This window comes from Fusarium proliferatum, assembly GCF_900067095.1.
Source record: "Fusarium proliferatum ET1 genome assembly, contig: FPRO_scaffold004, whole genome shotgun sequence".
NCBI lineage: Eukaryota > Fungi > Ascomycota > Sordariomycetes > Hypocreales > Nectriaceae > Fusarium > Fusarium proliferatum.
In genome coordinates, this window is record NW_022194793.1 from 1,485,620 (window position 1) to 1,500,590 (window position 14,971).

Consider the following 14,971-nt stretch of genomic DNA (forward strand, 5'->3'; position numbering starts at 1 on the left):
GCCAGGCTCCGTCCTTGATTATTAGAAAATCAGTCAATCAACTGCCGATGAACGCCTTTCAACCGTTATCCATTCATGTTACTTGTCGTTATATCATTATTGTCCCTTCTCGCGGTTAGAAGCACGCTCACCCTTGACGCAGTGCTTGATGATCCAGGGATGCTGCTGAATCTGCTCAAGAGGAATTCGTTTCTCAGGGTCCAACACCAGGAGCTTCATCAATGTCAGTATGGCGATACAGAAATCTTTGGGGCTGGCTGCATACCTTCTTGATGAGGTCGGTAGCCTCAGGACTGACCCATGAAGGAATCGACATGTCAGCACGAGCAATCCTTCGTTGAGTCATCACTGGCGTATCCTCGAAGGGCGCTTCACCCACGAGGAACTCATACGTCAGGACGCCCAAACTCCACAGGTCAACCTTCTCGTTGTAAAAGTTGTCAGAGGTACCGGGCTTGATCATCTCTGGAGGGAGGTAGTCAAGAGTACCACACATGGTCTTCCTTCGGTTGTTGGGAGCGTGCACACTCCATCCGAAATCCGAGATTTTGATCTCACCATGGATGCCAACCAATATGTTCTCAGGCTTGATATCTCGATGGATGACATGCTTCCGATGCAGGTAGCGCAATGCCGATGCCATCTGGGCAATGTACTGGGCTGCCTTCCACTCGGGGAACCGGCTCTCTTTTCGGAGGTGTTTGTAGAGTTCACCCTTGCCAGCGAATTCGAGAATCAAGAATACTCGCTTACTATCGTGGAAATGGCCGTAGAGCTGAAGAATGTTGGGGTGTCTCAGGTTGCTTTGAATCTCGATCTCTCGGCGAACCTGCTTCTCAACACGGCCTGCTTGTAATTCATTCTTGTGGAGGACCTTGAGGGCGCAGATGAAGCCTGTTGTTCTCTCTCGAGCAAGGTACACTCGCCCAAACTTGCCCTTGCCTAGAGGCCGACCGATCTCGAACATGCCGAGGTGAAACTGCTTAGGGACGCTGATTTGCTCTGGCAGTGTAACTGATTTTCGTTCATCTTGAGCTTCATCCGACGTCCTGGAGGAAGATGGAAGTGCTTTTCTTGTAGGAGATGGAGGCGCGTTGTTGACTTTTCGTTGAGCAGCCTGGGATGGCAACATCACAGCGGCGTTGGTATTGCTGCTTTGCGACTGGAGAGCGACTTTGAAGAGGTTGGGTCGAGATGCTCCATGTATACTTTGTGATGTGGTAGATGAGACCATAGTCTACCTATGTCAGTGATCAAGCCATGGCGGAGCGGTCGCAGCAAAACACACACACACACACACACACCTTTGTCTTGCTGTAGAGCTTAGAGCCGTCGCCAAGGGCATCATTCTCATCGTTGACGGACATGCGCTCGAAGCGCGCCTCAATTGCACGGGTAGCCATTATTGGGAGCAAGGGCGGGATGGACTGTTAATGTTAGTGAAAGACGAACGAAGAGATGAAGAAAAACGAACGAAGTTTGCCTTTTTGAACGGATCCGATGCGGTCAGTCAGGTCGCCGGCTGGGGTCAGAAACCAGCTAGTATAAACATATGGTTGCCGAGCAACTACGCCGGGGGCGGCTTGAGATCTGGGGCGAGCTTGGGATCGGACCACCACAGACGCTGAAGGTTATTGCACAGCTGCCTATCTTACTTATGAATTATTCAGATCGTGCAATTACCGAAATGCATTGAGATAAGACGTTGACGGGGCTGGTGGTTGCTGGTGATTGGTTTTAAGGACCGACTTCAACACCCCGACAGTGACATTTTTCTTGTCCCCTCCAAATTCCAGGCCGATTATTGCCATTTCGATTACTTGTTACGGAGTAGTTCTTGCATACGTGCAAGAATTACCCTACGTGAGTCGTGAGGTAGGCACCTAGGTAATAGGTATAGTAGTCTAGATTTCTTCAGACATTGTCTCGCTCGTCGTCAATGCAACCTAGATACTTATGGCTGAGCTCACAAGTCTGAAGTGACGATGAATCTTATCTAAAGATAGAGTCAGTGCTATCTTTGCCTTTCATTCACGCAACATTCAACGAAAATTTAGTAAGACAGACGCTTTCTTCTTCTTCTTCTTCTTCTTCTTTCATTCATAGATAATAAACGTAAAAATCGGCCTATAAGGAGATAGCCGCGAGTTCGTCTTGGGAGATTGAGACGACTTGTAAGGGGTATATCACCAGACACTCAACAAGCAGCACAACTTGTTGGCATAATTGGTTTCTATTATTAGAGCCAATCGCTTCATCTAGTACCAAGGCGGTTGATTATTTCAATTAATTTCATTAAAAAGATACTTCAATGCAAAATTCAGCCAACGTCATGATTATCATGATCAAGCCGTGTCCCGGCACGTGCTGAGCATTCCATGGGACAAACAGTACCTTACCTTATAGGAGGTACTTATACTCCGTGAATGGTAGAAACCTAATGGTACACGGATGTGGTGGGGTCAAAGAAAACGATGTCTGCCAGACTTATTATTACCTATCCTCCCAAAACTGCTGCTTTAGTTAGTAGATACACCCACGATAGCAAAACTCCCTCTTTAGGGTCTTTAACCGCCAAATTGTCGAATCAGCGCCCAGCAGATGCCAGAGAAACTCACAAATTCCCCCACCACCCACAGCCAGGTACTAATCTAAGTTATCCATAGGTAGGTAGGTACCACACACCGAGACCCAGTTCCAAGTCTCGAGTCTCTCTGGTCTGACCTAATAGCAGCCATTTTAGGCCACCTACGGAGTTGCCTTTTGTGACTCACGTCCTCCTCTGTCTCTTTACCTGACGACTTTTACAATCAGGGTGGATGAAGCCAATTCGTCCCGTATCACTATCTCCAGCCTCACTGCCAACAACAGTAAAGAAAAGCTTTTCCCCAGCTTTCCCTTTGTCAAGGCAACTTTGTCTGTCACGTCCAGGTTCCAGGTTCCGGTTTGCGGCCTGTGCAAAACCACCCCGCACTGTCGTTGACTCCCACACTTTTGCGACTTCACGACCCCTCAACGCTTTTCAACTGCAAACGTCGCAAAAGCGCAGAAAGGACAAGATGACTTCCGCCGCGACGACTCTTAAGGGTCAGCCCCTCGACAAGGCTGTCCTCGAATCCATCCTCCGGCGTCGCATGTTCTACACCCCGTCCTTCGAAATCTACGGCGGTGTTGGTGGTTTGTTCGACTATGGCCCCCCTGGCTGCGCACTGCAGGCCGGTGTCATTGATATCTGGCGCAAGCATTTCATCCTCGAGGAGGATATGCTCGAGGTTGACTGCACTGTCTTGACCCCGCACGAGGTCCTCAAGACCAGTGGACATGTCGACAAGTTCGCCGACTGGATGTGCAAGGACCCCAAGAATGGCGAGATTCTTCGAGCCGATCACTTTGTCGAGGCCATCCTTGAGGCCCGGCTCAACGGCGACAAGGAGGCCCGTGGCCAGAAGGTGGAGGACAAGGAGGAGGATCCCAAGAAGAAGAAGAAAAAGACAAAGACTGAAGCTGTGAAACTCGATGACGCCGTCGTCAAGGAGTATGAGGAGGTTCTCGCCAGAATCGACAACTACGGTGGTCCGGAGCTTGGCGAGCTCATTAAGAAGTACGATCTCAGAAACCCTGCCACTGGTGTCCAGCCCGCGGAGCCTGTCTCCTTCAACCTCATGTTCCAAACCTCCATTGGTCCCAGCAGCAACTATCCTGGCTACCTCCGCCCCGAGACTGCCCAGGGCCAGTTCCTGAACTTTGCCAAGCTCCTCGAGTTCAACCAATCTCAGATGCCTTTCGCCTCTGCCTCTATTGGCAAGTCATACCGTAACGAGATCTCTCCTCGTGCCGGCCTTCTACGAGTACGTGAGTTCCTTATGGCCGAGATTGAGCATTTCGTCGATCCCGAGGGTGGAAAGAAGCACCACCGATTCCATGAGGTTGAAGATGTCGAGCTTGTTCTCCTTGACCGTGATACACAGCTGAGTGGCAAGACTACGACCAGAACTCTCAAGATCGGCCAGGCTGTCAAGGATGGTCTTGTCGACAACGAGACGCTGGGCTACTTCCTTGCCCGAATTCACTTGTTTTTGGAAAAGATTGGCGTGGATCTGACCAAGCTGCGATTCCGCCAGCACATGGCCAACGAGATGGCTCATTATGCCACCGACTGCTGGGATGCTGAACTCTTCACCAGCTCTGGCTGGATCGAGTGTGTCGGCTGTGCTGACCGAAGTGCCTACGACCTGAGTGTCCATGCCAAAAAGACTGGTGCCCCTCTGGTTGTCCGCGAGCAGCGCGAAACTCCTCTTGTCATTGAGGAATGGCAAATCGACATCGAAAGGAAGAAATTTGGTCCCCAGTTCAAGAAGGATGCCAAGACTGTCGAGACTGCTCTCTTGGCTACAACGCAAGAACAGCGAGAAAAGCTGGCCAAGGAGTTGAGCGACAACGGCAGCATCACTCTTGAAGTCGCTGGTGTTGGCGACGGCAAGGTCCAGGTTAACAAGGACTCCATTGCCATCGAGTTCCGCAAGAGGGTCGAGAACACGCGCGAGTTTGTGCCCAATGTTATCGAGCCCTCGTTCGGTATTGGCCGCATTCTCTACTCCTTGATGGAGCACAGCTTCTGGACTCGTGGCACCGAAGGTGGCGACGAAGCCCGTGGTGTAAGAACAAACCCCCTAAACGTGCATGATGAAATATTAATACTTAAAAGGTTCTATCTTTCCCTCCCACTGTGGCCCCTACCAAGGTTTTGCTTGTTCCCCTCTCCTCCAACACCCAGTTCAAGCCTCTCCTGAAGCAGCTGTCCCAACGTCTCCGCAGTGCCGGTATCTCCAGCCGTGTGGACGACTCTTCTGCCAGCATTGGTAAGCGATACAGCCGAAACGATGAGCTCGGCACTCCTCTCGGCATTACCATCGATTTCCAGACAGTACAAGACGGTACTGTTACCTTGCGAGACCGTGACAGCACCAACCAAGTCCGAGCGGAGCAGGAAAAGATCATCGATGCTATCAAGTCGCTTGTGAACGGCAGTAAGACTTGGTCTCAGATTGAGAGTGAGCTCCCCAAGTTTGAGGGCCAGGAGGTTGACGTTGCTCAACGATAGAGTAGAAAGGGTTAGAAGAAATGTAATATAGATGCCGCAGTGACCAAAAACTTATCAAAATGGTGAATTTAAAGGCAGGGGATGGAATTCGTCAAGTTCGAGTCTAGGAATCACAAGACAAAACACTGTAATCGGGTTTCAAGAGTAAAAGCAAAGTTATATTATATGGGCCTTTTAAATTTCAGCTGATTCATGGATCATCCCCTCACCAATGGTTCTGTGGCTCTCGATGGTCAACAGCAGGCCAAAGGAGTTCCGAGGTCTCCTGGATGTACATGATGCCAGTTACCAGGTATACAGGGTTCAGATTGGAAGTCAGGCTCCCAGTGATCGGTAAGCGACGTGCAAAGGCGAGCAGCTGTTGCTCATCTACGTGGATTTCAATCATCTTACTTCAATTGACTTGACACTAAGTCGAAGGGCTCAGAGATGAGTGTCTTGAGGTTGTGAAACAACTGGTATTTGACCAGGCCGCTGTTGGCTGAGTATACGAGTTCTCCCTTGGCTTGTTAAAGAAGTGAAAGTTAGTAAAAAAAAATGCTAACTACAGCATTTTGATTTTGATCCTGAATTTAAAACTGGAGAAGCCGAGATTGGGTTGCAATGGCAGACTTTGGTTGCTGAGGAAAAGGACGATAATCTCCAATTTTTAATTGTGAAGTTGGACAGTGTTCAATTATGAGAAGCGTTTTACCGGGTTTTAACATTGTAATCAAGTTAAGCACCGCGACTACTGCGACTTGATAATTGACAGTGTTTACTGGGTAGGTAGCAAAGACCCGAACAGTTAGATGAGGTTGTTTCATAAGGAGTGTCATTTGGTATCTCTTAGGCTCTGAGCAAGCATCGCGGCTATTTCGCGCCACGGATAGCGGAAACTTTATATCGATAGTCTGAGGACATGTTCTTGGCATCCATCATCATCATCATCATACAGTAAGCTTCTTCGACTGGGAGCTTCGGAGATTAGTATATGACACATGATATAGGCCAAGTAGACCGAGTGTTTCGGTCTCATCTTCTAGGTGCGATCTACCCAGGAAAGCCACAACTGATTATAGCGTTCCTTCTGCATTGCCTAGACAGGGCCATTTTATGGGACTTGAAAAGAGTTTCTCAAGGGATCTGACAACATCAAAGATCCAGACGCTGATGGCCGCTAGATGAGGAATGGTGGTGCGTGGCAAATGGGCGCTTGCAACGCAACAGTCGACCTTGACACCAATAACCATGAGACAAGCAAGCCAACAGTGTTCAGAACGCTAATAAAGCTTGATAAAGACTGAGATGAGGGGCAATCGTTGTGTATCACGGATTGGCCAGGAGTTTTGGTTTTTATGAACAATGTGATAAATCTTCCAAGCTGATAGCTATCTACTAGGTAGTTGCTGAGATTATTCATTGCCTACCTAGATACCCTCACCTAAGGTAGATACAGTAGAGAGCAAGAAAATACCAGACCTTTATATCGGGTATTAAAATAAACTTAGCAAAAGATATCATAAACTGATACTGAGTTACCTAAGTCTTTTTGTCATTTAGGATCAAGGCCCTGAGTTTTCTTTCCTCCCCTAGCCTACCTACCCAGACAATACTCCTAGATGGGGCAGCTGGAGACTTCACTTTGGCCAACAGCGGCCCGTGCCATGACCGCCGCTGGTGCTGTATGTATGTACTGTACCGTACTCCGTATTGACTCAACCTACAGTTACCTAGACTTATGATCAGCACAAAGAAAAGTGGGGCCTTACGGGAGCTTCTCAATCCCTTGAGTTTAGATACCTAGGTAGTACTCCGTATGTATGTAGGTAATTGCGGAATAGCTCTTTGCAAACTGCAATTGAAGAACTCCTCTGCTTGTGCGCTCATGTCTCTACTACCTAATCTCGTTGTCTACCTGACCTAGGTGCATACCTTAGGTAGCTTAAGGTAGGTAGTACGTCACTATGTTAGTAGTTAAGGTAGTACTTAAGGCAGTCTCCTCCCGTATCCAGGCCTTATTACGTACTAGAGGTATGGAGAGACTCTCGATTAGAACCTCACCTCATGCACGTTGAAAAGCCCCCCAGGTTCACCATCTTATCCAATGCAAGTAATTGGACCCTTTCAACTTCAAGAAGCAACGGGCATGCATTGGCAACCCGGAATCCAGGGGTCGAGTTCCACTAGACGGAAGTCTTAGGTGCCTTACCTGAGGAAGAATTGGAGCCCAGCGCCCGGCCTAGGGGAGGAAAGAAAGCTCAGGACTTTGATCCTGAATGATAAAAAGACTTAGGCAATTTAGTCTAAATTTAGTATGAACTTGGTATACCTTTTGCTGAGTTTATTCTTACACCTTATATCAGGGTCTGATGTTTTCTTGCTCCTAGAGGCTAAGGTACCTTACCTTATCCATTCCATTGATCCTAGGTGAGTATTTAGCGACAGTACCAGAGGCACTGACCACACTGCCCGCCACCATCAATTATAGGTACCTACCTAAGTTACAACGAGGAGCTGGCTGCGGGCATGTGCAACTGGAACGCCACTGGAACTTCCCTTCATCTGACACTTCTGCGGCGGGAGAATATCTCAGCGCTGGGGAACCAGGGGTCATTTAATCCTCCTTCCCCACCTTTCTTCGTTTCCTCCTTCTCCTGTTCATTCTCTGCAGGTGGTCCAAACTTGGAAGGCCGCTCCCTCCCCCAAACCCACCTGGTTTTTCGTTCTTACTTACTTACTTACCTACCTACCTAGTACCTACCTACTTACCTACCTACCTATGTAGGTACCTACCTTATCCATCCAGTATTTCTTGTTCTCCCTCATAACGTCAGACTCGCCTGTGCTTTTTACGGCTTCTGGTACTTCACCACCAGCTGCTAACAAAGTTAAACTTGCTTCTCGTCGCCGTCTTCCTCTCCGTTTTGCGGCTACGTGCGATATCCTTTATCCCAGCACAGTCCCGCTCGCCCACCTCCACTCCAATCTACCTTACCCGCGTGCTTGTCACTGACGAGCTTCCTTGTCTACCTACCTTTACTCTCAGTCTACCCCTGACCGCTGCTCCGACTCGATTTTCGAATACATGACCTCTCCATCCTGTCGCTGAGAAGGCCTTTTTCTGTGCCCAAGATCAATATTTGTTTGATCTCTGTTTGGGTACCCTCCAACATTGTCGAAACCAGACCGCCCAGAACCACCCCTGTGAGCGCTCCGAGTTGGTTCCCTCCCGTCCACCGCTCGCTATTACATCTGGGAGCCAGCAAGCGTACGACCCGCCATATAACCTACTTATATATCGATTTCAGACGGTCTTATTCTTTTTAGTCACCATCAGATAATTCTTACTGCGCTTCGCAGTTCAAGTAATTCAAGATGGCTCAAAACAGGTACGTTACTTCTCCTTGGGTCTTGACATGAGGGCGCGCGCCTCATGGCAAAGAGGCGGGGTGAAAGTTCTCCCTTCTTTGAGCGACAAACGCATACTCCTCCGTAAAGCCATTATGTCAGCCTGATAGATTGATGCCGTGCCAATCTTTCTATCATATTTCTTGACGCTGCTGGGATCTACTTTTGAAATCTGTGGTGGCGTTCTAGAAGAGGGGGTTCCTCACTGTCAGCAACCAACAATACGAATAAGATTGCTTCTCAAGTTCAGCAACTAACGATTCGTAGTATGTACTCGTCCGGCCAGTTCATGAACCCGGGCCCTGCGCCTCGGCCTCCCACCGATCGACCGCGTTTGAACCTAACGCCCAATGCCAACCTTCCAGGAAGCATGGCCAACATGGCTATTTCCCCCATCCGAAGTACTGCAACCTCGACGTACACCGGCTCAACCATCTCGCTCCCGATCGCCCGCCAACAGTCCAACAATACCGATGGTCTAGGTGGAGTCGCTGTGAAGAAGGAGGGTTGGGCGTCGGTCAAGGAGAGCAAGAATTTTATCCAACCGTGGAAGCAGAAGTACCTAATTCTCCGTAAAGAGTCGCTCGATTTTCACAAGACCGAGGGTGGTAAGGTTTCGTACACACTTTACCTCAGGGATGTAGTCAACGTCGGACGAGTCGAAGCCGCCGGTACCATCTTCGAGATCAAGCGCAAACCAGATGGTTCGTCTAACAGCCCCGGCGACGACGACGGTCAAACCAAAACCCTACAAATCAAGGTAAAGAGTGACGATGACTTATATGAGTGGATCGACTTTATCTACGGCGCTTGCCCAGGCATGGGCGGAGTAAGCAACCCTACTAACTTTTCTCACGCCGTGCATGTTGGTTTTGATCCAAAGACTGGTGAATTCGTCGGTTTGCCACCGGAGTGGTCGAAGCTCCTCAACTCATCAGCCATCACTAAAGAAGATTATGAGCGTAACCCTCAAGCCGTCTTCGAGGTTTTGGACTTTTACACCGATCTTGCCAAAAGGGCTGAAAATCCCAATCAATATCCCAGCTTGACGCCAACTCCTCCTGCCCAGAGCCAGGCCAACAAGCAGCTGGGATATGGCAGTGGTGCTTCTGTGGCGCCTCCTCGACCTGCGCCGCCGGCCGCTTCTCAGCGCCCAGGTTACAACCCTTCTCCTGTTCAACCCAACCCCAATGCTCCGCGTCGCCCTGCCCGCCCTGATGAGCGCCCTGCTCAGCAGGATCAGCAGCAACAGTACCAGCAGCGCCAGCAGATGCAACAGATGTCCCCTAATTACGTCTCTCAGGATGCTTTGAGAGAGGAGCAGCGTAAGAAGCAGTTGGAGGCTCAGAGACAGCGGGAGCGCGAAATTGAGGAGCAGAACAGACGCGACCTTGAAGCCTACAACGCTTCTCTTCCCAAAACCAAGGTTCCGCTTGCCCAGCAGGAAATTGGTGGTGGTTATAGCTCATCACCTTCTCCCCAGCCCAACCGCTACAATCCAACACGAGCAGCTCCACCTGCACCAAAGGCCTCGCAACAGCAGAGCAACCTTCAGGCTCAGCGGCCTGCTCCTTCACCTCCTACCACCTCTCAGCGACCACCATTAGCCTCTCAGCCTAGCTCCAGTACTCTAAGGGATCCTGGCCAGGCTCAGCGAACTCCTCGCGCCGATAACGCCGCACCTCGTTATGCCAATGGAAACCAGGCTTCACAACCTCGACAGCCGCAGCAACAGACTCAAGCATCGCGCTTACCAGCTCCCGTCAAGCCCCTAAATGTTGCACCCAAGCCCAGTCCACCACAGCAGCAGACTGATGGCGTTAAGGCCGCCGAAGCTGCTCTAACTGCCAAGCCATCGCCTTCGGAGCGTAAGCAGGATGTCAGAATGTCTACTATGTCCGAGAGTGAGGTTATGGCCAAGCTTAAGGAAGCCGTTTCGAAGGACGACCCAAACATTTCCTATTCCAAGCAGAAGAAGATCGGACAGGGTGCATCAGGGTCTGTCTACGTTGCTAAGATTAAGGAGACAGCTGTGGGCATTGCCCGCGATATTCTGCGTGCCCAGGGCCCTCGGGCCCAGGTTGCCATCAAACAAATGGACCTCGCTCACCAACCTAGGAAGGAGCTCATCGTGAACGAAATCATGGTTATGAAAGACAGTCGGCACCGCAACATTGTTAACTTCTTGGATGCTTTTCTGCGTAATAACAACGCAGAGCTCTGGGTCGTTATGGAATTCATGGAGGGAGGTGCCCTCACTGACGTGATTGACAACAACCCGTCCATCTCCGAGGAGCAAATCTCGACTATTTGCCACGAGGTATGCGCATTGGCTCTTCCACACTGTAATTGCTGACACCCATAGACTTGCCGCGGACTGCAGCACTTGCATTCACAGAATATCATTCACCGTGATATCAAGAGTGATAATGTTCTACTCGACGCTCGTGGAAACGTGAAAATCAGTAAGCCGATCGCCAGTAACATGAACAAGTCCACGATGCTGACATATCTCCAGCCGATTTCGGTTTCTGCGCCAAGCTCACGGAGACAAAGTCCAAGCGAGCCACCATGGTGGGAACCCCCTATTGGATGGCCCCCGAGGTTGTCAAGCAGAAGGAATACGGTCCCAAGGTCGATATCTGGTCTTTGGGTATTATGGCGATTGAGATGATAGAGTCCGAGCCGCCATATCTTAACGAGGAACCTCTCAAAGCTCTCTACCTCATCGCAACAAATGGAACTCCTCGGCTCAAGAAGCCTGAGAAACTGAGCAAAGAACTGAAGGCATTCTTGTCTGTCTGCCTGTGTGTGGACGTCAAGAGCCGTGCCTCTGCTGATGAGCTCCTGGCTCATGACTTTTTGCGTCATGGCTGCCCATTGGCTAGCTTGGCAGATCTTCTTGCTTTCAAGAAGCACGCCAAGTAAGAGGACGCACACGAGACACACGTGAGGAGCGGGCGCTCATGTTGCAGCCCGACATTTTGAATGAGGTACAGAAGCAAGGCGATACATATATTCCCCCACAGATGGTGTTTTTCTCTCTTGGCGTTTACGGGCGAAAGTTCTTTGGCACCTCGCACTTGGCAAAAACATTGCGTATGTGCGGATGTCTCTACACCTACTTGGCGGCATTTAGCCACATTGTCCAAGAAGTCTCCCTCCGCGGTATCGATGATGATGATATGCGATGAAAGCTAGGACAAATACCCAATGTACTATGAGTCGGGTGACATGAGGCACTGGACGAAACCCTTTCTTTTTTCCCTTAAAGAAAAGAATGGACATGGGAAGACTGTCTGCCCCAGCGATGACACAACAGTGGCATTTTGAGCGCAATTGGGAACTATCAGGCGCGGAAGATTCACTTTGAAAGAGCATAATCAAAGGGCCACGTATATAGAGAAAACATGAAATCGGGTGACAGCAATACATATCCTGGATGTCTCTGAACGAGTTTCCATCTGATGTAGTTGTTGAATCTGTTCTTTGTACAGAAATCTGGATATTTTCCCGGAGGCATGATCCTTACAACATATGGATATTTCTAACGCATCCAGATCAACTGCTCCCTTTCACCTGAAATCGTGACTCCTGATGGCGCCGTGTATCAAATTTTTGAGTCGAAGAAGACAGGACTACACCGAGGCTGGACAACTTCTAAAATAGTGTCCGGGGATTGCGGGCCGCTATCTGAGACATGGCCCAGAATCAGCGACGAAATTTGAACAGGGAGTGTTGGTGATAGCTCTGGAAACACCACTGATATGTAAAAGGGGGAGGGATGGTAAGAGCTATGTTTCGAGATACTCATGATAACCCCTAAGCTTCCACTTTGTGGGTGTTATGTACGGGTAGGGAGTCGAAAAGACAGGGGGTTATAGTAAGGCTGTTTCATCAAGAGGCTAATAGATCCCCCGACGACAAGGTGCAGAGTCACGATTGGCTCTGCTGCTAACAGGGGGCTGAAAGGGAGATGGAGAGGTGTCATCAGTGCGACCAATCGGAGTGTGCTTCTGCAAGAGCATGAAAATGGAGAAGAAGAAAAACTGTCGAATTACAAGAATGCCGAGTAGTGACTCTAGAGTTGAGATAGAGGGCGGCTGGCAGATCACATTGGGACGGTAATATTCGAGTCGGTGCTGAATGCTACGAACGAGCTGAGAGCACAAAGTCTTGGAATCCGAGTGACAAGCAGCAGAGTATCAACCTTTCAAGTATTGGAGAAGCTTTTGTTTGCTGGTCGTAAAAGGTTGAAAGGCGGAATAGGGGATACCTAATTTGACACCACATACTATGTATGACCCATGTGGTACCCTTGTAGGTATTGTCAAGTATACCTAGTACAAGTTGACGGAAGTGACAGGATTGACATACAAACTACTAAGATAACCTTACCTAGCTACCTAGGTATCTACAGTACAGTATAGAGAGAGAGCGCGCGAGAGAGAAATGGCTTGCTTGGTAGCCAACCCCTTATGCCCCTCGCTACTACTTCATTGACTTCCAAGACGACACTGGAGGAAGCCCATTTCAGCTCCTCAGCGATATAACCTCGACCAGAGGATGTATTTGGCAGAGTTCCCGATGCACAATGCCGTAAATGCTCGGATGCTTGCCGACTTCTGGATATGGATATCCATGGAGTATGGATGTGGAGAAACAAAGCGAGTCTTGTCTGTGCACAAACTGAACAGAACGTATTTGATAAACAGAACAAAGTAGCAGTTGAGAAGCGGATACGGATACAAATTTGAAGATATCCTGGCAAGCTTAGGTAGCTTCAACCTGAAGGCTTACAGGTCGCTTATTGGTATGGGAGACTCAAACTGAGTCCCGATGAAACATCCATTGACAGATGTTCTAAAAATGATCATTGCGGGGGGGCCGTGTTAGAATTTACCGCCAACTACGGAGGTAGTATGGTCCTCACCTGAAGGAGACAAAAGCTTAGGGCCTCAGTCCTAGGTAAGTGATAAAAAAGACTTGGGCAAGTTTAGCATGCCTTACACATGGGTAGCTCAATAGATCTTTGGACCACCTAGTAGTAGTTATTTCTGGCACATGGCAGAAAGCCGGACGTTTTTGCTGCCCCATGTGACCGTGTCTGCGACGAGTATCTAGAAAAGAGATTAGAAATAGTTGCAGCTCATGCCTCACATTGTTTATTGTAGCTCAGAGTCAATGGGTGGGTGATCAACCAACCCGTCAGAAACAAATAGGAGATGGCATTGGGTTTCATACCTGAACCCGTTTAAGCGGGTAGCCCTCCGGCATCTCGAACCATCACATCTTGGCTGAATCAATGGGCATGCTCATCAACCAACAGACACCGCTGGGTATCGAATGCAAGGGCCTTGGACAGTGGGCGAGTATGTATTCATAGGTGGCAATCGAGTGAACGAACAGTCCCGGAATTGACCCAAAATCATTGCAATGCCTAGGTAGGTACTGACATATGACGAAGCTGGACGCGTATACAGTCCTCAGGCTGACAAGAATGCCACAGCCTGATTGTAAGAAACTTTGTTTCTGTAACTAGGTAGGTAGGTAATAATGATCGGAACACATCGTTTTCCGTTTCTTTGGGGGCGCCTCGCTTGAGCTTCCAGCCCATTATAAAAAGCGTCTTCTAAAGCAAAATCTGACGGAACATTGGCTTCTCCCGCCCCCCCAACGTTCTTGCCTGGCGAACTACTGGGAGGTGAAGGACGATATAAGTACCTACCTAAGGTAGATACTAATTGCAGGTGAGAGAAATTCTTAGCCAGCTACGGCGCGATATAGGTAGGCTTCGGATTGTCTATTTATTGTATCCTCATTCCAGGCCTCAAGTCGTTTACAACCCAGCTAGTAGTTGGCAGGGCAGGGCAAGAAGTAGCCTTGTTGGTCAGGTAGGTAGATACGGGCAGGTACCAGTACAGTGGAGTGCTCTGTACTCCCGTCCCGTCCGCAGGTACCCTAGTTAGTACCTAGGGGCCTTTCCAGGTTCCTTCCCGCTCACCTCCTCGCACATCGCACATCACATATCACACATCCCTCCTTCCTCGACTCCTCCTCCTTCTTCCTTCCTCAACCCCCCGTTTGTGCCCCATTCCCCATAATCGCGCGCTCGTCTCGTCTGCTTCTCCAGGCCCAGTCAAAAAAAAAAATCTTCTTTTTTTTGTACTTCTTCAATGAGGCCTGTATATTGATCATATCTTTGTTTGTGCCCTCCTGCCCTCCGCCCGAAGTAGTCTCCTTATTACATTCCCTTGTCTTTTTTTTTTTGCGCCCTCTCTCAAGCCGCGGGCTCGGACGACGCTGGACGACCTTTGTCCAAATCCACATCCACACCTAAATCCACCTCAATTGCATCTTCGTCCGAGCAGCAGTTTGCTTTGCTTGCCCTAGTCCCCTCGGTCTCTTCAGCTATAGAATAACGACCCTGCTCTCGGCTCAGACAGGCCTCTTCCAATTCGCACGAGCATCCTTTGTAAT

At 49.4% G+C, this 14,971-nt stretch overlaps 3 protein-coding genes across 3 annotated transcripts; 2 read left to right on the forward strand and 1 right to left on the reverse strand.

Annotated features, from left to right (window-relative positions):
* Nucleotides 1-96: 96 nt before the first annotated feature.
* FPRO_04665 (putative protein kinase Eg22) lies at nt 97-1,403 on the reverse strand (the record flags this gene model as incomplete). The annotated part of the gene is made up of 3 exons (XM_031230201.1): nt 97-213; nt 266-1,237; nt 1,305-1,403. The coding sequence occupies 3 exons, from the start codon at nt 1,401-1,403 to the stop codon at nt 97-99; spliced, it is 1,188 nt and encodes a 395-aa protein (XP_031080361.1).
* A 1,656-nt stretch (nt 1,404-3,059) lies between these two features.
* On the forward strand, nt 3,060-5,101 carry FPRO_04666 (putative glycine--tRNA ligase GRS1; the record flags this gene model as incomplete). The annotated part of the gene is made up of 2 exons (XM_031230202.1): nt 3,060-4,655; nt 4,706-5,101. The coding sequence occupies 2 exons, from the start codon at nt 3,060-3,062 to the stop codon at nt 5,099-5,101; spliced, it is 1,992 nt and encodes a 663-aa protein (XP_031080362.1).
* A 3,357-nt stretch (nt 5,102-8,458) lies between these two features.
* On the forward strand, nt 8,459-11,419 carry FPRO_04667 (putative protein kinase CHM1; the record flags this gene model as incomplete). Its single annotated transcript, XM_031230203.1, has 4 exons — nt 8,459-8,472; nt 8,759-10,811; nt 10,857-10,956; nt 11,010-11,419. 4 exons carry the CDS (start codon nt 8,459-8,461, stop codon nt 11,417-11,419), a joined length of 2,577 nt encoding a protein of 858 aa, XP_031080363.1.
* Between the last annotated feature and the right edge of the window lie 3,552 nt (nt 11,420-14,971).